The 27,917-nt window shown below is 46.1% G+C and overlaps 1 protein-coding gene across 1 annotated transcript; it reads right to left on the bottom strand.

Moving 5' to 3' along the window:
• Positions 1-12: 12 nt before the first annotated feature.
• SLC13A3 (solute carrier family 13 member 3) lies at positions 13-27,768 on the bottom strand. The gene is made up of 13 exons (XM_064465696.1): positions 27,634-27,768; positions 17,037-17,302; positions 16,510-16,673; positions 11,576-11,642; positions 10,672-10,857; positions 9,646-9,771; positions 7,179-7,274; positions 5,267-5,371; positions 4,164-4,261; positions 2,773-2,885; positions 2,296-2,457; positions 1,823-1,960; positions 13-1,220 (listed from the first exon to the last, which is right to left on the bottom strand). Exons 1-13 carry the CDS (start codon positions 27,742-27,744, stop codon positions 1,035-1,037), a joined length of 1,818 nt encoding a protein of 605 aa, XP_064321766.1. The 5' UTR covers positions 27,745-27,768; the 3' UTR covers positions 13-1,034.
• Positions 27,769-27,917: the final 149 nt, after the last annotated feature.

Below are 27,917 nucleotides of genomic sequence, written 5' to 3'. Positions count from 1 at the left end.
ATATCCTTCATCTTTCAATCCATCTATTTTAATGGCTGATCTTTTAAATTAATTATTTTAGATTCTTACAGAATAAAAAAATCAGGTAAAATTATTAAAATCACAGTCAATTTGCAATGCTTTCATTGAAAGTACCCAAGCAATCTGAATTAAAAAGATGTTAAGAATCAAAGCCTGTTTTCAGCAATATCAATAATATTCCCATGCAACTTGTCCACTGACCAGTGACTCAGCGGGTCGCTCATGCATGAGTCAATCTCACAAACCTAAGACTGGCCACATTCACCAACGGTGAAAAACCACCCATGTCCAAAGTTATGTCAGAAATAAATTTGGTCCCAAACCCCCACCTGTGTACTCATTGCAAAGAACCAGGCAGCAATTACTGCCCCAGGTTTTCAAAACACTGGACATGTTTGCAAAAAACTGTTCCCAAAGCTTGGAGTAATGCACCGCACCCTACCGACACATCTCCTGAATCATCCTTTCATGCACAAACCGGAAGAAATAGTCTTCATCCTCCATGAGAGAATTACTTATGAGATGGTAAAGAGACCCCATCCTTCACATTCTGCTAGAAGCACCCAGCCATGCCACCTTCACCCCGTCAGATTCGGATACACTCACTCACATTGGCTTGCACATAAAAAATCCAGTTGGCTCCAACCTGTTCCCAGGGCTACTCTCCAAAACAAGGTAGGGTATCAGAAGCTAGAGCAGCAAAGCCCGCTAGCTTTCATGGGGGGAGAGGCATCTACCCAAAGATGCCCGACACCTACAGGGTTCTCCAGTTAACAACCACCTACAACAGATGGACTCTGGGAGAGTCTGATTGGTACCTGTGGAAGGTGGGGAAAGATCTCAGAGGAAAAACAAATGGATGTTGTGACACTGACCAGTATTTCTAAAAACAAAATTAAACCAGAGGGTCCCATACAGTGTGAGCAGCCATGTGGCTTTCCTCCTGTGCATACTCTGACGATTCCAGCGCCCAAGTCCTAAGTGAGTGAGTCCTTCCCCAGGGGTGGCTTTGTTCATATTTTATTTAGTGCACTTAAAGTGACATTTTCTACAGCTTTCAAGAGAGAGGTGGCATTTTCTGCATGGATGTTGGCCCATGCAGGGAAGGTCCCCAGCTGGAAGATGCTCTTGGCCCATGTGTTCATAGCCAAGCTAAGAAGCAGAACTCCCATAAGATTCATGAGTAACCCAGTTCTTGCCTACAAAAAAAATACAAAGACAACCGTTGAGTTTAGACTGGACATCCACAGCATGTGAAGCATGAAGCTATTTGAACATAAACATTATAAAAATGGAAGGCTTAATTGCCGTTAATATTAGCAACATCTTAAGTGGGCTTTCTTAACCCACAAAGGCCATTCTGCAGATGCTTACCAAGCTTTGATCCATCAAAAACATTAACATCTGTTTAGTCGCAGGAATGTGAGCAGGAACTGGGACTGAGCCTAATTTAACTCATAAGCTTTATTTCTCTGCACTGGGGAACTTTTCCTGCACCCAGAAACCTATGAAATTTGAGCTGCTGACACTGGCAGGAACAGGAGCGGGGTCTGGGAGATACTGAGCACATTCAAGACCAGCTTTGTCACCATTTGGAGCCACAATGGCTCCAAATTTCACAGGGCCAGACCTTATACAGGCTCCTTCTGTATGCCTGTGCCTTCAAACATCGCTGAGAACAGTATCAGACTTCTGTCTTTTCACTTTACTACATGTTGAACTAGTAACACTCCTGAAAATTCCTTTTTTAAACACTCCACACAGACTGTTTTCAGCATTTTCTGTATCTAAAAGGACTTACCATATCCTTGACCATCAAGTGTCCAGAAGAAAATGCAATTGAGTTAGGAGGTGTTGAGACTGGCAGCATGAATGCATAGGAGCATCCTATAGTTCCTGGTATCATTAAATAGAGGGGATTTACTTTCAGACGTATGGCCTTGAAAAACAGAAAGGAACAGAAAATGTACCGTGGGGATTCAGAGTCTTAAGCAGATATATCAAAGAATGCAAATAGCTAGTGCACTGTGCAGAGCCCTATTCCACACTCTGCAATTAATAATCATGTATCTCGCCAACATCTGAAGGATTGTTATCCTTCAGTGTCCATGTTACACTACAGACACTTGCTTTGTTGCTCCCAAGGATTTCAAATTGCCTGAAGCCTAGGAGCAGGAGAAGCATATGGTACCTGTCCCAACGCAGACACAACACAAAGCTGCCCATCTGCAGGAGAGACAAGAGACAGCTGGTCTTGCCATGGGACTACCTTACCAGCTCTGCCAAGACAGGCAGAAAGATGATAATAGTGGCTGTGTTGCTGGCAAACTCAGTGAATAAGGCGATGACAATCGTGATGAGGATGACAGCCACAGGAGGTGGTACACCCTCCAGGGGATGCAGACGGCCTCCTATCCAGACAGACAAACCAGACTCCTGCAGAAGGGGAGAGCAAACAAGCTGGAGAGCAGAGCTCCTACATCCCTGCACATGAACTGATCCTTTCCTAGAACAACCTTTGCTGACCCACACAAGCACCTTTGTGCAGTGTCCTCAGGATATTGAACAGTGAGCAGTTTGAAAGGAGTTGCACATTGCTGGCTCTGGGAATGGAGGAACATGTCCTTCAAGTGTTGTGACCCCACCAACACAGAAATCCCAGAGCCAAATGAGAACCCCAAGTGACACCCTGATAAAGTCCAACGCCGTTAGGCAGGATGACTGCAACGTGGCAGCCATGGCGGGCCTCACCTCACAGCCCTTTGCCATGGCAAAGCCTCCTCCAAGCAGCAAGATGATGTTCCAGGGCACTGTCTCTTGGGCCTTCCTCCAAGTCAGCAAGGGCTGTGTCTCAGTGTTTGGTGCTAGATAAAGAGAAAAACCCCATGTCAAACACCCACCCAAAGAGGAGCATGTCAGTCATCATCTGACAGAATGAGCTCATGAGCCTGACATCAGTGCTGAAGTTCATTAACCATGAGTTGCTGATGGTTAAAATATACATATGGAGTCTCTTAAGGCAGACAATTAAAAGATCATTTCACTTAATATCGGATCTTAAAAAAAAAGGAAAAGTAAATAAATTCTAGCACTTAAAGTTTTCTTTGAAGCTTTCTTGAAGGATCATTTAATATCAGGTTAATTTTCTCTTTGTAACAGACACAAACATTGTCCTCAATAGATTGGAGTCTGTGGAAGGAGGAAATTTTCTACCATTTGAATTATGAAGATGTTATTAATTTTCCACTTGCCATTCAACAGCCAGTGGGTTTTATAGCAAAGAGCTCATCTCCCCTAAAGGCCATCTCTTGATACATGATGAAGTGAGCTCTGTCATATGACAGGATGCCCTAATGGGACTGCAATTTTCTGTTGAACAAGGACACATACATTTTACCCAGAGGAGGCCTGATTAAACAGCTTCCTGCATAAGGACAACACAATAAATGTGCATGACTCAGAGCAGCCAGTATTTTGTTCCCATAGACCCCACATGGTGCTGCACCATCCACAAAGGGCCTTCATCAGCTGCATCTCCACAGTAAGATCATCTCTTATTCCAAGGGGCTTATGAATTAAAATTTGTATTTCATTGCTACTCAGAAGGACAGAGGCCCAAGATCTCAAAAGACTCCTGGTACCAAAACCTGCTGAAGAGTTTGGGCTTTAGGAGTTTAAATTCTAAATCATTCTGGGAACTGAGGAAGGGCCCCTATTTTTGAGCATGGACAACTCACCCAGCTCTGCCCTTCAGAGGTTCAAGCTTACCCCTGACAGACAAGAGCTGTCTGGGAGTCAGGAACCAAACCTCTGTTTCACAGTCAGGTCTGCTACAGTAAACCAACACCAATTTCAGTTCGCTTCAACCCACCGTGGCATCATCTCCGACAACTACATGAGCAACTGAGTCATTCCTGCAATCGGCAGCAGGGCAGTGACTGCTAAACCTCTTTTGGCACTTCAGAAAAAAAGCCTCTATATGATCAAATTGCACCTTCAAACCACAATGCTCCAGACTGCCAGCGCAGCTGCTGTGGGCTGGTGCAGGTCCAAGGTGGGATAGTCTTGGCTCTTGCTCTTTGCCTGCCCTGCCAGAGCACAGGCAAGGGCAGAGTCCCTGCCCAGAGGGGTCTTCTACTCACCTTTCAAGTCAAACCACCACTTGAAGGAAGGTTTTTGTGAAGGGAAGAAGAACAGTATAATCACAATGGTGATTCCTGTAACTGCATCTGAGATAAACCTGTCCAAATGCAGCAGAAACACTAGTAAGAAGAAAAAGCCTGTAGAATTACAAAGTTTATGAGAACAGGGATTTACCAAAGAAGATTATGAGTTTCCATCAGGTTTGAACAATGTTCGTTGTTCACAGTTCTTTTCTTTTTAATTCCCTGTTGAGCTACATTTCTAAGATGGGCTTTGGATCCCCTAGAAAAACTGCTCTGCAAATATAAAAACCAAGATCTAATCCCCACCACGCTGATGCTCGGGCTGTTCTGGTTGCAGAGTTGTGGTCAGTCCATGAGGGGCTGTGAGGACAAGTTTCCCCAGCTTGTCGCTGGGAGGAAAAGAGACAGAGCCCAGACCATCGTCTTTATATGGGCTTTTTTGCAAAATGCCCAGGTTCTAAGGTGAAAGGCATGCTCCATCCAATAAAGAGCTTAAGCATGCTTTTTGATTGTAAGGAGCTATTAACTGATGAGGGGAAAGATCATAAGTACTTTGTTGTATTAAGGTATCATTTATTAAGCTAGGGCTTTGTCAAAAAAGTTGTCTCTTCTGTTGAAAAACAACAACACCCTCTCTGAGCTTTAGCATTCCCCAACTGCTATATCCATTCATCTTCCCAAGGTATGGATGTCACAGGGGACACTGACTTGCCAAACAGATAGGATAGCACAAGGGGTCAGCTCCTTCTGTCTCTCTTCAGTCTCCAGACCTCCAGTGAAATCAGTGGATTGCATAAAGAATTCAGTATTCTACTGTAAATGTACCTATAAACAGCGTTCCCAACAGTAAAACCCTAGGGATGGCCTCAGATAGACACATGCCAACTTCCCACCAGGCTTCGTGCATCTCCTCCAGGAGACAGAAATAATAAAGCTGCCTCTGCTACTTGAAGCTCAGTTTATTTTATTCCAGGAAATCTGAGTAACAGTGTTAAGCAATGAAATCAGAAATCCAGGAATCCCAACAACCTGGAAATGCTATTGAAAAATATGACAGGGCAATGAAAATAAAATCTTACCCTGGTGCAAAGAAGCTTGCCCAACCTGGAATGAATTTGGGATCCCTGGAGAAAAGCATGATTGCAAACATGCAGAAGAAGAAGAAAATTGCCTGTTCCGCAAACCTAAAATGAAAAGAAATGCAGTTAAAATGCTGATTGCTAAAGGGGTGGATCAAAGCTGGGACAAGTATTGAGCTCAGGCTGCAGCAGCTTGGGTGAGAATTTAGGCTGGTTTTCTTAAAATAACTACAATGAAACATTGGAATAGATTATAGGTCTATTTGCAAATGCTGATACTTGCCAGCAATTGTCTCTTATTGGAAGACATTGAGGAGAGGCAAGACGGGCATCAGGAATGCCCAGACCAGATGTCACAACACACGTATGCAAAGTTGATCCTCTGGGTATGTCAGAGGAAGGGCCAAGCAGCCTCTCATGGTCGTTCCTCTTACCGCTTCCCTCTGGGATTGGGATGTCCCCAAGGCACGGTCAGCTAGGGATGGTTTCACACCAGTTCAAGCAATATGAAAGGATGGCTGAGATTCAAATCATATATGAGACAGCAGGAGCAAACTTCAAGGTCAAAACCTAAACAGTATTCCTTAGACACATAACAAACAAATGGCAATATCATTTGCTAAGTATGAGGTTTGACTCCGGTGAAGTCAAGATTTAACCAAGACAATGCCTTAAAACACTGTTTAAAATCTCTCCAAGAGCAAGGAAGGGAATATAAGCCATTGGGAAGAGGCCACTTGCATTGATTTTAAGTTATGGGTTTGCTAATCAAATTGGTAGAGCATGGCTTAATGGACTTTCTCACTCCTAGACCTCAAAGTGGGACTTTGATTCTTTCAGAGACATTTTGCAGGCTGCTTGATAATGTACTGAATGGAACAAACAAACCAATTTCTTTCATTTACTGCACAGGCGCAGGCAATTGTCTTTGAAGAGCCATTCCATTTTCCACACAACAGCAATAATTACAATGTCGATAGCATGACACAAACATCACTGAATCTTCACAGCATCCCCGTGAGTATGAAAATATTATTTTAGAGGTGGAGAAACACAGACCATTCAAGGTTAAGACCTACAGTTTCAAAAACCTGCACTAGCCCTGGTTGCCCAGAATATCAGTGGCTGGTCAGACATACCTAGGGTTTGATTCTTGGAGACACTCAAGTTTTCCTGCTTCCCCCTTTTTTGGCATTTCTCATGAGTTTAAAACTCATCTTTCTTTCTGCTGGTTCCTTTATCCAAAATATGATCCCCATCATTGCAATTTGCACCAAGCTTTTTTCCAGAAGACAAGACCTTTAAGAAACTTGTCTTGTGCTTTCTTCTCCTGACTAATACAGTTGAAGGACTTATTCAGAAAAAATCAGGTATTCCATGACATGGATCTGACTTATTTCCATATACTTTCTTTGAGCAGCTACTAAGCTTTCTTAAAGTGTATCCACAATCTGTATTGTTCATATCTATCGTATGATTCATCAGCCTTCTCAGCAAATTCATATCTATCGTATGCTTCATCAGCCTTCTTTGCACAGCAGGTATGCACAAACCTTCAAAATTCAGCCTGTGTTGGTTTGTACATAATGCACATAGGATTGGGTTTGTCCCTGGAGTAGAAAAATTACAAACAGTAATTAAACAACCCAGTGTGAATTCACTCTATAATACGAACTTTGTTCTTGAGAAGATTTGAGTGCAAGTTGCTATTTGCAATTATTCCTGTTAGTCAAGGTGGAGAGGCTGGAGCATGCAAAAAGCAAACTTCATCAGGTTATAAACACTCTGAGTGGAAACATCTGTTTCATTTTCTTCTAAAAAACTCTATTTCTCCCAGTTCTCCACTCTTAAGACAGGACATTTCCAACCCACTTGATTTCTTTTTCATTTCAGTCCTGACTTTATGACTCACTTTGTTGGACCCAGTTTCTGATAGTCCTCCTTTATCACTTCTCTGGCTCGGGCTTCTGCATCCACTCTTATATTTGACTTTTTTGTTCTCCAGCCCCTGCCAAGAAACACAGTTATATCTTTAAATGCCTCTAACATAACTGACGCAATAGTAAATACTGCATTTTCTAATGCACCATATGCATGACATGGTGTACTTCTGCAGTGCCTCCTCTGCAAGTTTCAAAGAGCTGCACATCTCTGGTGGCTCAGTTTGCATTATCTTCAAATCATGAAGACTGATGATGACGGTCTCTGGTGCAGATACAGGCAATAAGGCCCTATTTTATATATCCTTTCTCTCTGTGTTCGTACAAAGGAGACCCTGCAGAGGTTAGGAAGTTTCCTCTCATTTATATTCCTCCAGCATGAGCTGCGATTGCCAAAAGAAAGCCCCAACATTGCAGGATTTCCTCATCTCTAGCAGACACTTACTTGGGCAGAACAACTAGGAAGAGGTGACAAAAAATGAATCTGTCATTTCATTTCTCAAGTCACTTGCAATTTCCTGGGTGATCCCAGATGCTGCTGAGGATCAACAAAAATGTGCGGAATTTCTAACTGCCTGGGAATGTTAATGTGCTCCTGGCTAAGCCTCTTAGCCCGGCAGTGCTGACGGCACACCGTTTGCTCCTTTGTAGTATGTGCATACAAGTGATATATTCGTATCTTGCACTTCATGTCCCATCACATCCCATGCTGCTGAACCTGGTTTCTAACCCTGACTGTGACCTTGATTAAACCTACAAACCACAACTTTCTGTATGAGATGCATCCGTCTGGCACCACAGTGCCTGCGGTTCCTTAACTCATTCACTGTTTAAAAGGGACATTGTGGCTGGATCTTCTATGTTGATGAATACTTGATCACTCAGAAGTTCCTGGACCTCAAGTAGATATACCTGGCCCTTCTAATTTCTTATTTTTGGCGGGGTGTTATTAATGGCAGCTTCATCTCAGCTCACCCAGCCTATACCTAAGCCTTTTGGATTCAAGCAAAGCCGACCTGCTACTGCAGTGATGTCCAGCTGCCTGTACTGTGCTGCAGACACCAAGGACTTGCACACATAGAAAGTCTAGCCACTATCCTCAAGTCGTTACAGCCAAAGCAGCCCAAAAAGTTCCTGCAGACACTCAGCTGTACTTGTCCAGCTTTGCAATGTCTCTTCCGAGGCACCTCGCCACTGGGGAATACTGGTATCTGCGCTGACCCAGCTATCCCAATAAAGCCAGGCTTTGTGCTGACAGAGATGAGCCAAACAAAACAAAAAGCATCACGTTCTCCGAGCACAAGAGCAATTTTGCATTTTGCCAGGGGCTTTGGCCAGTACAGCTACCTCTTCCCTCACCTGATCATCCAGGGCCATGCCAGCAGGATGCCAGGGCGTGCCCCAGCCCTCACCATGGGACGCGGGATTTCGGGCTCTACATCACGGAAGCCCTGGGCACGCGATGCAGAGTGGCACAGGTATAAGCAGCTGCGAGCTCACAGAGCATCCCACAGCAGCACGCAGAGCCTCCCGTGAAGCCCCACAAACCATTTAAGGACCGGCATTTGGCATTTTCAGGATTGAAACTTTCCTATTGATTTTTTCCTGTCTCTGAGAAAATGTAAATATTTGGACACCTGTTCCCGCCTCCCCCCCCCCCCCCCCCTTTGCATTTTTAACTCAAAATAACAAAGACTTTTCTAAATATCAGAAATTCTGTATGGTCCCTGGAGGAAGGAGGACTGTGAGTTTGTTACTATCACGTATGAGAGTGTGAAGGGAGAAGAAGGGAAAAGGGCTCCAAACGAGCCAGCACGGCAATGCTGCAACCATTGTAAGTAGTGTACACTGGGGGTTGCATGTATCCAGCAAAGATTTACTGGAAAAACATGTTATTCTCAGTTACAGATTAACACGTTGTTGTAAAATTAAGCCCTGCTGTGAAGTAATCCGTTCCAAACCCAAGTTTCTGCCCCAGGAACAAATCCTGGCTTTTTTATGTTCTATTAGATTTTTGCTACTAATTCCAAGGGAACCAAGATTTCATGCTGGTCTTCAAAGTTTGACCCTGCTTTTCCTTCTGTCAGTGAAAATCTGCCACTGACCTTCACAGGCCCAGGTCAGGCAGTAAAACAACCTTTAAAAACTGCATGTTTAACTGAATAAATAAATAATAAATACTCTGTACACATATGTATTTCAGTTAGATAAAGTATATGTAACTGAGATATTTTTAAAACCTTCCTTTTGCATATCAGCTTCTTAAAAACAGATGACTTGTTAGAGCATGAGCATCCTGAAGTCAGTCATGAAACTGCGCACCATCCAGGAGATGATCCTGAGTGATATCATAGATTTAGTACGAGAATCATGAAGAACAATTATTTCACAATGCTGGTGTAACCAGGCTAGGTACATGTATAGTTAATATAAACTTACCTCAGGTTAATACCTCCATACAGGATGGAGATCCATAGCCATCCCAGGAGAAGAAAAATCAGCATTAAAGGAAATGCAAACATAAACCAAGAACCAAAGTTCACCACATCACATTCTGGAAAATAACTAAGCAAACGGGAAAAAGCAAGTTAATTCAAGAAGGAAAAACAACCCTTCAGTTTAAGGGTAAACAAACATCTGAAATTAGCAGCAAAATATCCCACAAATTTGTCCGTGTGCATTTAAAAACTGTTCCTCGGTGTGCATTAGCATTTTTCTGGACGCTAGGAGATTTGGGGAGCGTTGGGTTGGGACAACCCCCCCCAGGCCACCCTGCCACCCACAGCTTGCCCAGCCCAAGTGCACAAGCCTGCTAGGGAAGACCTGAAAGTCTCTCTCTCCAGGTAGGCTGACACTTTCATACAATGACGCTCCTGGACACATAAGATTAAACCCTGCTACAGTAACTTCTGGAGAGTCAACCATGACCCTCACAGGGATGCTGCACATGCCTAGGAGAGACTGAATATGCTACTTGTAGAAGCCAGCAAAGTTAAGAAATACCTGCAGGCACTTAGGATGGCACAAATCCCCATTCCTATGCACATAGGAGGCATCTTTTATGACTAAGAAAACAGGCCAGAAGTCTTTCTACAATACAGCAGCAGATCTAATTGCTCACAAAATGTTACATGGCCTGTTTCATCAAAACAGTTACCAGATTAATTGTAAGCATGTAGTCAAGTCCCATTAAATTCAATGGGATTAAGAGCATCAGTAAGGTGAAACACATATGCACCGTTTTGGCTGACAGCCCGGACGGGTACGCTAGAAACCTGCTTATTACAGCTAAGGCTGATGAAACCACTCTCTGCTTTCATCTGCTCACAAAGTATCCCAAAACGTTCTGGAAGGGCATAAATATTCCAAACTAGTTCTCAGCGCGGAAGGGAATTTCCTACAAGGATGGACAACACATCTCTGTTTTCCAGGATTTACAGGGCTCTCCAGGATGGCCTCCCATACCTCTTCAGCTGTCCCAGAAGGATGAGGTTTGGTGCAGTTCCCGTCAGCGTTGCAGTACCTCCGATGCTGGCCGCGTATGGGATTGAGATGAGGAAACCTTTCCATATATTTGTTTTGTATTCTTCCTCCTTCCTTAAGTCTGAGAGACCATCACTGGCAATCTCCTTCTCTTCCATCAGATCTTTGCTTTAAAATAGTCCAAAAGAGAATCCAGTGAAAGCCCTGGTTTAAATACAGCGCAACCACTTCAGAGCCTTGACAGAAGGAAAATTCCCAGTTTTTGGAAATCCAAGCTAATGCTGTCCTCAAGGACACCTAAGCAGCTCAGTGCAGCAGAGGGGTCTGCTTGGTGAACTGCCATGTGGGACCAGCAGCCTTGCAGAGGGCAGAGCACCCTAAGAACCCATCTGTAGGAACTGTGGGTACACGTGCCTTACCCAGCCCCTCAGCAACTTGTAACACTTAGCATGAAGTCCACAGGACTGCTAAAAGGAGAAAAAAATTTTGATAGCACTGAAAGGAAAGAAACATCTGTTCCTGAAAAGGTGCTTCCTTCCCATCGTTGTTATCAAAGCACGATCATCACCAGCGTGTAAATCCTGGTGGGTTTTACATCACTGGCATCATGCATTTGACGTTCCTAAGAAAACCAAGGCACAACTCCCCAGCAGGATACACCTCTGGCTACCATTTCAGAGTGGCTGGAAAATCTCTGCAGTGATTTGGACACGCAGAGTGATGCTGGACACACAGAGGAGGGCTTCTATCATCAGGCTGCTAATGATTGGGATGTTTGATATAATCAAAACATTTCAATGATTGAATTTCAAATTCCTAAAACTTGGTCTAGCTCAGGGGATAATTCTCTCTCTCAACTCTAATACAAACTTTATAGTTAACTTACTCCTCAGTACTTGCCAGAAACTGCATCTCAGTTGGTACAGTGTAAAGTTTATTCTGCTGTAAAGATGCTGAAAAAGAAAGATTAGGACTTTAAAACAGTTCAAAGCATCTAGAAAATTCTCCTTGAACCAAACAGAGGAACGGAGGAAACAACTGCCATTTACAGAGGAGGGCCTGTGCAAACAAAGGGTGAGCTCATGCCACGGGGACGGGGACAGGAGCGGGAGTGCCAGGCAGGGATGAATGAGCCCGTCTCCTCCTGCCACCACTCCAGCCCCATCGCAGCACCCAGCTTCTCCTCTGACACCTAGAAGCACTTGGTCCTTTTACTACTGCCACTGGTTGGACTCTGGGATCCTCTAACACAACCAGAAGTTTCAGGTTGTCCCTTGTCAACTCTTGGGTTTGGGGTGGGGTTTTTGGGGGGCATAACCATAGCACATTCTTAGGAAGAAAAACTGTTGGGCCTGATGTATCTGTAAGGCAAGTTTCCCAAGGTACAGGAGGAGCACTCCCTGCCACAGAGCTCCATGCCCAAGAGATGAGGATTTTACCCCTGAAGACACCTAGCACAAAGTCACTGTAAAGCTGTAATTTGCTCTTCAAAGATGAGAGTGGGGAACATTTGGGGATTAGGCTTCATAACAGGTCCTCTGAAATCCACCCTGACAGCAAGGACCATTCTCAAGCCCATCATTCCCTCCATAAATGACAGACCCTGCAGGCTGAGAGACTGGTTCCCAACACAAGTTTAGGGCCACTCTGGGGAGCACTCTGCTGCGTACCCAGTTCCCAGGGACCCTCCTGCATATTTCACACGGGCTCTGCCTCACTGTCCTCCATATCACCACACAGGGAACATAAGCAGGACTCAGGAGCCCTTGGGGAAAGAGTATATTTGGACCAGAATGACCAGTGTTGTCTTCAGCAGTAAAATGGGGCATGTACACCACTCTACCATACACATTCAGAAATCAAAAGACAGAAATGCAATACAATCACTCTTTTTTACCAGATGTCACACTAAGGCCTGTGGCATTCGTTGTTCTGGCTCGTGGCTTGACCTGAGGTTGGGAGTAGACGTGTGCCATTAAACCCCATTTTCCATAGTCCTCCTTAGGACTGGAGTACTTGAGAGTTTCAGCCACCTTCAGCCCAGATGGCCCTTCCCCATCAGTGCTGGCTGTGCTGCCTTTCCTAGGCTCTTTGTACATTTTTGGGTCCAGAGGCCTGTGCCCCTGCATCTCCCTGGGCTCTGCAAACCACTGCATGCAGAGCCCATTTCCTGCCACTGCCACCCCATCAGTCCCCAAATTTCCTTGCATCCCTCCTCAGTCCAAACCATGATCCTCTTCTACTCATGTGTGCACTGAAAACCGAAAGCAGTGCATGGAGAGGGGCCAGTGGACAAAGTCTCTGGACTCACTCACACGTGCACTGAAGACATGGAGCTTGTTCCAGCTCAGTGAACCAAGGAGTTTTGCAAAGTCATGTTTTCTGCATCACTAATTTACTGAATTGGAGTTAATTGGCTGGGACGCACACATACTGAGCTTTCATCCCAACAATGATGAGATGAAGGGATGTAATTAGAAGGACGAACATTAACCCATGGCTGACTGCTGATCCCCCAACACATTTAGCCCAGGGCCTCTTACCACTGCCATCCCCCTCAAGCCTAGTGCTGGCTCTGCAAACAGACATATTTCATTCCACCCCTTAACATTTTTCAAATTTTTTTCCCTGCTAAGCCCAAACTCCCACCCCATCTTGCTGGGACCATCGGTGAGCTACCTCTCAAGGAAGGTCTGCAAAAAGCAACTGTGCAAAGGAAAACCAGAGTTGCTGCTGAGCAAGCTTCCTATGAAACTTGTAAAAAGGAGCTGAAAATTGTTACAGGTCTGTAAGTCAGAAGAGGCCAAAGACCACTGAGGTACATACCTCTCACGAAGCAGCATGAGAAGGATTCAGTGGCCATTTCACCCAAATACCTTGTATACCTTAGAGGCAGAAAGGCTTGTCCTGGAAAAGTTTGACTTTAATGACATTGGTATTGTTTCTAAAAAGTTGAAAAGGCCTGAGAAGGAATATTTTCACCCATGAAGGGGTGCAGGCAGCAGTGCTGGGGCCATACCCTGCCAGCGCAGACTGGGGTTAGGCAGCCAAACCAGGCAGCGGTGTCCAGAAATGCATGTTTCCCACCTGCCCCTTTAAAGACATCATTTCCAGGTCTGTGACACAATGAAACACCTCAGGCACTGACTGCAGTTTATCTTGAATTTGCAGAAGATGGTCTTGATGCAGGAAAAAAAAGATGGAAATATTTTCTCCTGATTTTTACCTGGAGATACTGAAGTTGCTCAGAGGAATGAAATATTGCCAAAGATGGGTTAGTGGGCAGAGAGCAGGAGAGATGGTCAGGCTCACTAGCACAGTGGTTTCCAACCTGTCACACACCTATCGCTGGAGATGTCAGACAGAATTGTAGGGAATCTATAACCCATCTCCAAAAGGAAAATTCTGGAAGTTGAAAAAAATCCTGTTGGTGTTGTTTATAACCCTGATTCGATCAACAAGAACCAGCTGGGACTTCAGCTGCCAAAGCTCATCTAACTGCATTCTTCCATCAGTAGCCAATAGCATCAAAATGAACAAAACACTACACAAAATTTTAGCTATCAATGACACAAGCATGCAAATATTTACTCATCTATAACATGCTGCCCATATGGTTGAGCATATGGCTCATAAGTGGTTGCAACCCTGAAGTTCTCTAATCAGCAAAATAGTGTGACCAACCGATCAGACATCATTTCAATTCTGGCACCGTGTGTGTAAGCAAAGCCCTTCACAAAGCTTGTTTCATACACATGTTGAGATTTCTTCAGCAAATCAAATGCTTTTACATGCTACATATTCTTCAATATATTTTTAATATTTTTTTTAGCCACTCAAGTATTTTTTAGCTTCCTGGACACTACTACCGTGTTATTAAAGCATATCCAAGCAGATTTGCAAACTGACCTTATCATATGCCATTGTGAAAGTTTGCTTCCACTTACAGTCCCCTTTGCAAATAAATCTGCCTGTCTCTTTTGGAACACAGATTACAATTCAGTTAGATTATAAAAATTAAGTAAACTATGAAATAGTATACCTTTTTCTCAAATGCCTGTTCCTTACATTCAGCCAGGTTTCATCAGCTCTGTGAAAGAACTAACTGCAACAGCCCCATCGGAGATGTGAAACCAGCCCTGACTGCAGGTAACACCCAACAGACAGGAACCCCCTGCAGAAAGCTCACCTTCACGTCTCCACTCCTAGGTGTTTAGGGCTTCCTTCAATGAACTCAGCTTTTCTCATCCATTCAGAAAGATTTTAGAAAAAGGATGAGTCTACCTTGGGACACTAAAGTTCAAATAAAAAGTCTTCAAGAAAAACAGCATTTTGTTGTTGTACATTTTGTGGATGACTCCTCCTTCACTTGCATTTATTACTTTTATAAGTCTCTACCTCAAAAGAAAAATACATCATCACGCCATCACATGATATTTGCAAAGCATCACTTTATTCATTCTTCTACTTGTATGCCTGTCCCTTTGCCTGGTCTGGCCTCTCTCACCACTGTAAGGTTTGTGTAAGGACATTAATTTTGTGCTTGCCAATGTCTAGGACAACAGCGATCTTGATTTTGTGTTCCTGAACTCTGTTGTATTTGCAGTCACAACTACACAGTCAAATCATTTCAGAGGATGGGGACAAGAAGGTTAAAAGCAGACTGACAAAACACAATGCTTCTACAGAATAAGAACTTACAGCAAGAAGTCAGTGGGGTTGATTTTAATAGATGTGAACAGTCAAGAATTCATAAAGCAAACGTGATAAAGCACACTGGAGTGCAAATATCTCATGATTGCTCGACATTACTGATGAATTATTAATTATATCTTTATTAGAGTATGCAAATGTTTGAGTCTTCTTCTGGGGACTCATTTTTCTGCCTTAGGACTTAGTGGCAACCAAAAAGCCATTGCTTTTAAAACATAGGGGCAGAAGAATTACTAACTAGTGCAAGAAAGAAGCCGTGGCTCCTGCTCCAACTCTCAGGAATACCTGCAAAGGGGACTTCATTATTTCATTTCTGTCTTGCTCTTTCTCATCACTGCCTGCCAGAAGCCCAAACTCCAGGTAAATGACTTGTGAAGAGAGGGCTGGAGGAAGACCTTTATCTGACTGCATACCCCTGACCCAGCCTGTCCACGACCTGCTCAGGAATAACATCAAGCAGTAGCTTCCAGCTGGGAAATCACAACACTTTATGAATAGGTATTTAACTTGCCAGCCTTCTCTTTCATCCTCCCTTTCTCCTCCAGCTCAGGCTCTGGTTTCATGGGGAAAGAAACAGGAAAACAAGAGGAAAACCCACCTGTTCATGAGCACAGTCAGCCCTGTGTGCTGCCAAGGAGGGCCGCTGTCCTCACCCTTGCCCTGCTCTCGCTGCCTGGCCAGTCCCTTGCCTGTCCCTGCAGCAACACACCACTACATAGCACTCGTCTGCACAGGCTTACTATCTACAGCCCTCCCTGGCTCTGGCTATCCCCGCAGCGAGGCGACCCTACGAATGCCCACAGAGCGGCTTGTGCAGCAGGTTTATGGAGCAGGTTGGCTGGGCATCACCACTTCACGGTTTTTTTCCAGACAAATCATAAGCATTGCCTCCTGCATGACAGGAGGATGGGGCAGGATAAAAGGGAGTTTTATGCCAACACTCTTCCACCACAGTAATAACGTGTGTATTAAAATGGGACCAGCATTGAGATCAAGCTGCAGCTAAGAAACGTGGTACTTGTGCCAGTGAAGTCAATAAAATGGGGCCTATTTGATGGCAGCAGGGCAGACCTCAGCTGGCTTATACTACTGCCCTGTCTCAATTACCTTGGTTTTCTTCATTTTCCCTGTTCATATCCTTAGATGTGTCTTTCTCCCCAAAGAGGCTTTTTAAAATTGCATTTGCAATTGGAAGCATCATAGCAGTGGAGGCAGTATTACTTAACCACATGGACAGGAAAGACGTTGTCAACATCATCCCTAAAATAAGTCTGGAAGAGAGAAAAAAGGAAAAGCTGAATTTCTTCAGTTTGGCAAGTTCTCTGATGTATTATAGCTGTTGGAAGAAAAGCTCACGTGCAGGGATAACAAAACTAATAGCAAAAGGACTTCTGTAACTATCCTGTAACTGGATGGAGCGCAAATATGGGGCCGAACCAAACAATTCTCCTTGTGCTCCGCTGGCCTCTGAGCAAAGGCAAACAGCTGAATAAACTCAGTAGGCTTGAGAAAAGGGGGTGTGGACAGCCCCCTGGTATGGGAGACACTCGCATCACGGCCCACCACAGCAGCGCTGCTTCTTGAGCGCTTGTAGCTCACATCCCCCATGGAGATGCCCCTGCTCCCATAGTCACCTGGCTGGCTGGACTCCCACCAACATGAGGACCCGGAGTGCGATCCTACGGTGTAAATTCCACTCCTCAATGGCCGAGGCCATGATTAAACCACTGAGGAAGAGGAAATTGGTGTCTAAAAAATATTGTGGGCAAACTTTGTTAGATGGGAGGATCCCCAGGAAGGGAAAGAGGACAATGGGCAGCAGAGCCGTCACAGCCAATGGCAGCGCCTCCGTGCACCAATACAGGGCCATCAGCAGGATCACATAGAGACATCTTCCTTCCTGTAAAGAAGGAGAGAGGAAAAGTAAGACATGTGGCATTAGAGAGACATCTTTTCACTTGGAGACACTCAGACAAGAAAAATGCACCAATTACTCCTTCAAGGATACAGTATTTCTCCCAAATTATTTCCAGCAAGTGCAACATCTTCCCCCTCTACATTGTGTAGGTGTTCAGGACTTACACTGGTCCTCTGAGACCACAGCAAAACCCAAATCCTCCTTGACTGCCAGGGCTTCATGTGCTGCAGGGGGGAATGCACTGGGGCATCAACCAAGGAAGTTCTGGAGAGCAGGAACTGTCCCAGAATGTTGAATTAGGGTGCTAATCCTCAGAAGGCACTGCTCCTAACATCCTTAGATGTCCCAATATCTGACCCCGCTACACTTAATGTTTGTGGTTTCTCTCCAATTTCCACAGACCACACTTTACATGGCTATGGAAAAACAGCTTTGAGAGATGGATGCATCGAGTCCCCACACTTGCAATAAGAGGCACACAGAAAGATTTCTTTTCTTTGGTCAGAATCTCCCAAGAGATCTGTAAGAAACCATTCCATGGCAACCCGTCCCAGTCCCTACGGAAATCAGTAAATCAAGTGCCCTGGTGTCACACCGCTTCCTGAGGGCAGGGAGCTCGCCCATGCCCAGCATCTCCCCAGCCTCAGCCAAGGCTGGCAGAAACCCAGCGCCCCCGCACTGCAGCGTGAATTCATTCATCTGCCCAGGAGGCACAAACTAGACCAAAGCCATTTGTCATGGCAGCCACGGCTGAAATAACGAGTAACGGAAAGAAGTCAGGAGAACGGCTCCAAGCCCAGGAGGGGAGAGCCCCGGGGGGGCAGGGGGGAGCCCAGCGCAGAGCTGGGCTTGGTCATGGCGATGCTGAACAGGGATATTGTCAGTAACCATGGGGCAGCGTGCCCGCAGCGCTATAAATAACAGCCGAGAGTCATTTGGAAGCCACAGAACTATTTATTTTACTACTCCTTTCCATCCTGTTGGACAGGTCGAATTGTTACTCAAAGGCACCTCTGTCTCTCCACTTGGACCTTCCTCCCCTGCACCCAGGGCCGGGCTTGCTGGGACTTTGGCAGCTCTGCTCCGTGCCGTGGCTGGGTCAGGAACAGCGTGGGCTGGGAACCGGGTGGAGCTGCGTTTTGGGGATAACGTGGTCTCAGCTGCAGCACTTGACCGTGCAGCAGGGCACCAGAGCAGGTACAAAGGAGCCACGATTTGCCTGGCTACCTGCAAAAAACCCACTCCAGGCCTTAGCTGAATGTGGTTGTCCCCAAGCTCCTAGAGCAGACACCAGCCCAGTAACACACCCACAAACTGAGGATAAAAACTGTCCATGGTTATTAAGAAAGCCAAAGAGCAGAATCTACCCTGACACCCTGCTGGGTGCATAAAGCTGAGCGAATTGAAATCCATATGAATTTATCATTCAATACATCTGTAGTGAGTGTTTGAAAAGTGGCAAGAATGACAGAATTTCTGATTTGCTTTTAGCACTCGAGCTTTGCATTTCACAAGCAGTTCTGCTAGTAAAGCTCCAGTGCTTCAGTGCATGTGGAAACACAAATATCGCAGAACTGAGAGTAATTTGCTTTGATTTTTTAATACATTAATCACAGAGGAACTACCACTTCACATGAGGTTCCCAAGATCTGGATTTAAAGACCATTTGCAGTCCTAATTTTAGATACCAGTAAAATGACACGCAAGATACTGTGAAGTAAACCCTTTACATTCCCAGGGCTCAGCCCTGGCACCTGGCAGTTCCCATAAGCTCCCTACGGCTTCACTTCCTCCAAACCAGCAGGACAAGAGCCACAAACCTGGCAGTACTATATCTTGCAAAAATAAAGAATCATGTTTTAAAATATTTGCACACTAGATTAGTGATTTCATTTCTGTGGCAACTGATAACTTCTCTTTACGCTGGCTCTTTTTATATAGCAAAGAAATAGCTTTGCTCTCATTAAGCCCTTTTCCATTTGATCTCTAAAGGCCATATAAATAATTATTTTCTCCCACTGGCAAAATATTCTTCAGTCTTCTGCAAGAAAAGCTGCACCAGAGTCAGCTTCAAAAATAAAGACACTTTGCCTCTACAGGGGTAGGGCAACTGAAAATATTTAACAATGCCTTGATATGAGAGCGTATCAATGAAGGCTGTAATTGACTTGATGAAATAGATCAAGTATGATTTAGAAAACTGATTATAAGTAAGGGATATTTATGCTCTGGTGTATAGAAAATGTTCTGGAAAACACTGCAATGAAACACAGCATAAATCTAATAACTAATCTTCATTGCAAGATCATAAGTCAAGGGGCAAAACTGAAACAGGGCAGAAAAATACTGTATGGACGGTTTTCCCAAAATTTTGAAACCTACATGGATCAACAGCAAACCACTTTAAAAAGAAAGCTGTAGTATTGTTTATCCTACTTATTCTACCCCAGAAGAGAATAAATTGCACCTATAGTAACCAAGTTTTTCACTTAAGATAGGACAATCTTTGAACAAAAGAGGAACAAGACCACTTCAGAATAACTTAGATATGGAGCACGCACTCCCCAGAATAAAAAACCTAAACCCATTAATAAAATTGAACCAAACTCTAAATAAAATTGAAAGGTTTTTGGTTTAAAGATAACTTGCAAATGTTAATTAACTAATGCTCCCGGTGCCCAGCAAGTTTGATTAGCATGCAAACAACAAATGTCAGAGGGATGGTGTTTTAGGGAGATGGCCACGGCTGCCCACACCGCTGCATGCAGCACCATCACCCCCACATGATCTTTATCCTTTGATCCCCTGCTGTGTCACTGTCAGGCTACTCTCACCAACCTGCAGCTTTGGTTTTATTTTTTTCAAAATAAGTCTATCAAAGTTCAGGAGGGAAAATGGTAGCACATACGAACTTTAAAATGGGTCTTGTCTTGTGATTGGGTTAATTTTATAACCATTTAATGATTTCTAAGAGCTCGGTGGCTCTGGACTACAGCAGCCTTCCTTCCTGTTGCTCAAGAGCCTTGGGAACGACCTCTGCCCCTCCAGAAACAGATTCTGTCTTCACTGCACTGAAAGCACCGGGGATTTTCCATGCTGGGGGTCCTGCTAGGCTATGGCAGAGGAAGCCAAGCCACAGGCTAGTCTCCCTTGGGTCGGAGAGCTGGAGAGTGCAGGTCTCCTGGAAGGGCAGATAAGGTGCCCCAGGGAAAGGAGGTGCTGGCAGGGAACATGGGTTAGATAAGGCGAACTGGCTCGACCAGGCATAGCATTGAGGCACAGGCATGCACGAGTCACCAGTCCCCACCCCCAGCCTGAAAGGGGACACCAGAAGCTTCAGCTGGACCTTGTTCTCCACCAGTCCCAGGCAGCTTCCCAAAGGCACTGCCAACTCCATCAACTTTTGCATGTTAGATGGTCATCACGGCCTTACCACCCACACACAGGCTCTCCTCATTACCCTTCCACCCTATGACCAGGCAAACAAGTGGCAGACAGGCGACAGGGCTGCTCCAGGACCTCGATCCCAATACCAGTAGATATTCTGGCTGGAACTGGAGCTCTCCAAGCCCTTTTATCCCACTACCATCACAAAGGAACATCCTATCTGTGATACTCAGAACTACTCATTACAAAAAAGTACCAGTGGCTTTTAGCATCTCACTCATAAACTGTTCTCATGTTGCAGCTGCGACTGTGCTACTGGCCATCTCGGTCCCACTGCCTGTTCTCCAACGCGATGGATATGTGAATCTGATTCCTAACCCAGCTCCTGCAAACATTATGTAATCTGGACATAAACCAAGCCCTGTTTACCAGCCTTCCTGCCAGAAGAGTTGTTTTGCTCCCACTGGGTATTTGCAGAGTGGCTAGAAAGGGGCCAGTAACACAGGGACACAAGCTGTAAGAGCGGCAGGGAAGATATTTTGCTCTGGTGTTATGCTAAAAAGACACAAAGCTTATTAAACACTTTTATTAAAACTTCTTGAAGTATTTTGTAGTTGGCAGAAAAACAGTATCGATTTCTTTGTTTTACAAACAAGACAGCTGAATCTCAAAGAAAGTAAGCAAATTGACCAAGATCAGGTAGGAAACTAATGACAAAAATGAAATGGACATCTTAGAGAAAAACTTTCCTGGCTCAGAGGTCTGAGGCTCACACTGTCTCTTGGAGGCAGCGACAGATCCTACATCTTCAAACATTCATGGACTGTGAAGCTATAACAGCACAGTGTGATGATTTGACATGCTGTGCGAGGTTAACAGGGCTCCCCTTTTGAACCTCCATTTCAGCATCAGGGTTTCGTTTTGTTTTCAAGATAGATCCACCATATTTGATTAGAAAAAAAGAAACATTTTCAGTGATGGTGAACCCACAACAAGTTTAGCAAGTCATTCCTAGGACTAATTAACCTCACTCTTAACATTATCTTGTGACAATCTCAATCTGCCAGCTTCAGTCCTCTGCATCTTTATGCTCTTCCTTTATTCCTTAGCCTGGGCCACCCTTCTCCAAGCTCTGCTCATGATGGATGTGTCTTCAAGGCAGTGATCAAGTTACTCCTTGACTTTTTATTCTTTGAAAGAAATAGGTTGAACTCACACAGCCTTTCACTGCATGGCCTGTTTTCCAGTCCTTTACTCATTCTGAGACTTCTCCAATTTGCCAAAGCCATTTCTGAGCTGTGGAAGCCAGACTGGAGGGGCTTTCTGGCAAAAGCCGCAACGTCAGCAAATAGCAACCTGGTAGATGTTCACTGCTCTCACTCAACTTTCAGATGTCCATACACACAAATATCACATTAACCCTCTTGGCTGTGGGTAGCCAGTCTGGTAACTGTGTTCAACTAATTACATATTGCCATCTCAAGCCCTGTTTTGGAATCTGCATGCCAAGAGGGACTCCAGATCAGCCTGACCTGCAGCCAGTGGTCCCAGTGATCTCCATCTGCTCTGGGGCTTGTAGAAATGCACCTGGTTTATTGCTTCACAAAACTCCTCAGGCAGTTCTTATAAAATTCTTGTATGGAAGCTGCCTATACCTGTAGTTTTTAAAGTAGGCAGGGTTGGATGCAAGTATTTTAATTTCCCTTTAGTTACTGTGGCAATAAAAAATATTTCATTATCAGACAAATTGTGATATAGGACTGTACTACAAGCACTTTCCTGAGTACAGAACAAAAACTGCTTCACTGCATATGGCTTTTTCTGCATTGTCCATCTGGCAACAGACTACCATGGGTCAGTTTCCTTCTGTGCCACACACTCGAAACGCCATTCACCGCCTTCAACACCCTGTCCAGGGACTTCTTCCTCAATTCTTTCTCATCCCTTTTCATGTCTTTATGGCTCTTAGCTTCCAATTAATATTGACTGTTGTCAACTTCCCTTTTCCCCTAAGTATTGCTGCTTTCGCTTCCTCTCTGGCCAGCTTGCTCTTTGCCAGGCTTGCTCTCTCTCCAGACTGAAGCTCACAGTGCATAAGGTAAATGTAGTCACCCTACTTCCAGTTATCAACCCTCTTTCCTCATTGAAGTTCTTCCTCTTGTTTTTTTAACTGATCATTGCTTTCAGTTTTGTGAAATTGGTCTAAGTCACCAAGCATGTACATAACAGAGATGGACTTCATGCATGAAACATGTAATCAGGCTACAACCATTTATTTCACCTGCCAAGCTGCTCTCCTGAGTGCCACCTCTTTCCCCACCCATGCTCCTGCTCTGCTCTCCAGCCCAGGATCCAGCTCCCCTCCACCTCCCAGGACACCCCGCTCCCAGCCCACCACCCCACTCACCTACATTTGCATCACCCCCTTTCCCCACAGTGCCTTCGTTTGGAGACGGTTCATGTTCTTTGCTTTCAAGTGCAAGGAATGTCATTTTTCTTCTGGAAGTCTTAAAGTCTCCTTGTTCTAATAAGGAGGACTCATTACATTCAAGTTAATTTTAAATTGCTCTATGGCCACTGAGGAAGTCAAATCTGTTTTCTGAAGGCATTGGGCCCTATTTGTCTGCTCAGAGCTCCTTTTAGCAGATTTGGCTGCCTCAGCTGTTACCAAGCCAAGAGGCTGTAGACATTGAGTTCATTAGAAGCTGTTGGAACAAGCTCTTTGCACAGCTCATTAAAAGTGCCCCCATGCCCCTTCCAGCAGAACAGTTCCTCCAGCCCCTCCTGCCCTGCCTGAGCTCTTTGCAATCATTCACAGCCCTCTGAGCAGGGGGGTCGCAGGCACTTCCACTCATGGGACAAACATTCAGCCATTTACGCAGCAACCAGAGCAGGAGGTGACACACAGACCCTTGCGCAGAGAACTGGTTCCTGGGAAGCAGGTCCACACAGAGCATTTCCTGCAGCTGTTTTATGTGATGGACTCAAGTCACTGTTCCAGGCACGAGTCACTGTTCCAGCCACAGATTGGGGAGCACGCCCTGAGGTCTCAGCAATCCTGCCCACAAAGCAGAAATTTAATTTCTCTTATATAGAGAAAGGAGATTGCAGACGAAACCACTTATGCAAGTTTCCCTCCCCACGACTGAAACCTACAAAGGGCATCAAATAAAAACAAGGGCTATCAATGTGATGTCAGCACCAGTGCCAGCCCTGACATCGTCCCTCTGTGAAAGGGCTCACACAGAGATCTGGAGAAGAACCACTGCAGGGTGACAGCTGACGAGGGCTTTAATAGCAGCTTGCATATATGGATGCTGCTGTTCATCAGCAACAAGCAAGGCCAGACTTGACAGATTATTTTTCTCAAAGGATTGTGTCTCCAGGCAGATGTTACCTAGGTGCAGATTTCACTGGAAAGCCCACTGCACCCAGACCACAGCGTGTCACTTAGAAGTCCACACTAATCCAAGAAGCCACATCCTATTTGTGCTTCTCTGTTACATCAACTTTAGGTCATGATTTCTTGGTCTCCAGATCTAAGTGAAATGCTGCTCTTGAAACCAAAGTCCAGGCAGCTCCTTATGGCTCCAGTACCTTGGGAGATTAAAATTGCTGAGCATCCCAGTGGGGAGAAGGTAAATGCTGACATGACACAGGAACAGATTTTAGCATCCCCAGAGCAGGAAAGTACTGCAGAGGTGCCTGTAAAATGCCTTCTCACAAGGGAAACCTCATCCTGAGACTAACAAGGGCTGAGCCTCACTGCTTCTCACCTCCTACCAGTTTCTGTAACACCCTGCAGGGTCACACACTGACCATCCCAGAAGTGACACGGGGCTTTCCAGCTCATACAACTCTCCCATCCTCCAGATGTGCAAGTACTGAGTAGCATCAAGGTTGCTACAATGATTGCACTACACCCAGGAGCTCCTCCTGCCCTAGCCTGCTTTCTGTGGGTGCCCTGCCTGGGACAGCCTCTCAGTAACACCAGCAGCAGCCCAGTCAGTTGAATTCCTTCTGAGGTGGAGCTTGCTGAACATCTGCAGCAGCTCTCGCGACCTGGCTGCCCAGGAGAGCGCAAGGCTGGACTCAAGTCCTGTGTCAGGAAAAACCATCCAACCCGAGCGGTGCAGCTGAGGGCACAGATTTCCCATCACGCACCAGGATAACTTCCAAACTCCACCATCCCAGACCCTGCTGCTGAGCCTTCACCTATTCCCGCCTTGGTGTTTTTACACTGTGGTTAAAAGTGTAACCTGTTCCCTTCCCCTCCTGCAGCCCCCTGTGGCTCTGGCGCTCAAGCAAGCTTCAGCCATCAGAACTTAATCCTGTGTTGATGCAACAGCAAGTTCCCTTTCTTGCTGAACAAGTGAAAGACAATTTCGTGTTGAAACTCGAGATGAATCACTGACCCCTGAGCATGGAGAGATACAATTTTGTACAGTAGCCCACAGCTACGCGTTCGCCCCTATGCCAAACTCCAGGAGACCTTGGTGAAGCTGCAGTCGGGCTCGCCTGAAACGTTGCAATGGTGAACAGCCACCTGAACATCAGAGTTTTGACAGCAACCAATGCAGGTACCAGCCAGTCTCACTGCTAGCAACTGTAATGCATTTAGTGCCCATGGAAAATGAAGAACAGATCACTAAGGCGAGCAGGCCAGTCAGCTCTGTCGGTGCCTCTCCTTCCCCACGCACAGCTGCCCCGCAGCTCCTTCACCCTCTCAGCTGCAAACGCTTCCACTTTCCCATCACCAGTTTTTCTTTAATCAAACAGCATTGATCATACTGGACTGTGCATGAGGTCCTCTGAGGGTCGCACCCAGGAGCGCGCTACCAGCACACTGCAGGAGTGGAGCAGCTGTGAACAGCACACACCAGCAGAGACTTTTTTTTCCGTTTGTACATGTGGAGAAATCCCTTTCCTGGAAACCCAAATCTTTACACAGCCTGTGTAACACTATACACTTCCACCAGTACATAGAGCATCTGGATCAAAGGCTTTTCTGCAGCGCAGTGCCAGGTTCTCTGTGGTTTATTCTCACAGTTAAACACTGCGCAGTTCAGGCACAAGCTCGTGCTGAGTGTACGGTGCGTCTCCTCACCCTCTAACCATATCTCATGATTTTACAAGTGCCAAATTTAAACAAGATACTATTAAATATAATTCAAGTCTCTTGTTCAGCTACTGTAAATGAATGTACAAATATAATTAGCTACTTATGAATCTGCAAAGGAATTAAGTACCTGTTGTGCCATGTGCTTTCTGCTATTTGAGGCAAACACGTAGTATATTCCTCTTAAGAACCAATAACACAAAATAGAAAAAAAGGGAGATTAAATACAAAGAATTTTCTCTTTTAACATATGGCGTCATTAAATAAAGCAACGGCCATTCTATTTTTTAGTTATTATTTGGGAGATTTATTTTGCTATCTTCAATGTAAAGGTTTCACCAGACAAGCACTATACAGGTGGAGGTGTCATCTTCGTGTCCTTAAAGCATCTGAATCATTCTACAATCACTAAGGACAAATGTCACTTATATTCTGATGTAAACAAAGTCATTCTCAAATGGATCTGAGTCAGAGCGCAAGAGTGAAATCCTGACCATAAAGAAGTAAATGGCACAAAATTTCCCAGTGACTTCACTGCCCCGTGTGTTTCCACCCAAGGCTCGGACCTCCTGGTGCGCGAGAGCTGCGTACATGGGACAGCTGCAAAAATCCTCCAGTCTCTAAAATTTTGCCACAGGTTGCTGAATGTGCAGCCTAACACACATGCCAGAGCCCAAACCTTACCCGGAGACCAGTTTTTCCACACCTACAGAACACAAATATCTTACTCGCAAAGCCTTTTTTGACAAAGCACTGAAGGTCCCCACCAAGAATTGCCCGCAGCAGCACAGGTGGCACTTGCGGCTCCCCTGCATTCCCCAGGCCTGCAGCACGAACCCTGCTGCATGGTCACCTCCAGACCTGCAGCATCCCTCTCTCCCTGCCCACACCGCTACCCAGTGCGACTCCCTTAGCAAAGGGGTTGGGACAGCAACGCTGGGCAGCCTCAGAGCCCCGGGCACTTTCCTTCCACCGTAGCTCTGCAAACACCTCACTCGGTGATGCTGGCTGTGGACCTGCTTTGCCTCAGTTTCCCCAGCTCTCCTTTAAGAACTACTGATAAAAACTACAATAAGGCAGCTACGTATCTGCAAGAAGTCCTAGTTAGGGCCACTTAGTTCGAGCTGATTCTGAACCAGAGGCTCCTTATCCCTCCCAATATCTATATAAGCAACATAAATACAGTTCATGCTATCTATTCCTTCCTCCCCCTAAAAAGTTAAAACAACCCCCGGATGCCCCCTCCATTCGCACTCTAAGACGGCTGGAGATGGGTGAGGAGCTGCTGCAGGCTGCCGGCTTTGGCAGTGCCCTCCCTCTGGGGGGGAACCCTGGCAGGTAGCAGGGTGGCCTCGTGAGGGCCAAATACTGCTGCGGCTGAGGCAGGAGATGAGGAGCAAGGTGGGACAGGGCACCGAGGCTCTGCCCCAGGGCTGTGCCCCGCCGTTCGTGCCCCCAGCCTGAACCTCTGATCCATACGCTTGGTCCCTGCCGCACATCAGCGTCCCCAGTTTGCACTCCCGGTCCGTGACCCCAGCTGGTGTCTCCCAGTGAGTGTGCCCGGGTCGGTGGGTGCCCCCCAGCCTGTGTCTCTGGTTTGAGCCCCTCCATCTGTGTCCCAAATCAGCGCCCCCCCAGTCGCTGTCCTCTGCTCCGTGACCCGCAGCGGGGTGTCCCCAGTCCGCAGCCCTGGATGACAGCCCGAGCCGGGGCCGCCTGTCCGTGCTCCAGGGCCGGTGGTCTCCATCCGTGCCCCCCACCAGCCCCCCCCGCCCCGTGCCCCCCGCCGGTGCCCGGGCGCGGGTACCTTGGGGGGCAGGCTGAGCAGGACGGGCACCAGCGCCAGCGGCGCGCACAGCAGCACCACGAACCGCCGGACGCTCCACGCCTTCTTCACCAGCGCCCCCAGCGCCGCCATCCCGCGCCCGCCGCCGCCCGCCGCCGCGGCCCCCCTTTATCCCGCGGGGAGCGGAGCGCGGCCGCCCCGCCCGCCGGGAGGGGCCCCGCGACACCGCCCCGCCCGCCCCCGCCCCTCCACCGGGCCCCCCGGTCGGGGCCGCGTCCCGTCCGTCCCCCCCCGCATCTCACCGC

The sequence above is a fragment of the Phalacrocorax carbo genome, chromosome 14 (assembly GCF_963921805.1).
Source record: "Phalacrocorax carbo chromosome 14, bPhaCar2.1, whole genome shotgun sequence".
Classification (NCBI taxonomy): domain Eukaryota; kingdom Metazoa; phylum Chordata; class Aves; order Suliformes; family Phalacrocoracidae; genus Phalacrocorax; species Phalacrocorax carbo.
The sequence above is the reverse complement of the archived record's forward strand: the minus strand, read 5'-3'. Positions and strand labels throughout refer to the sequence as shown.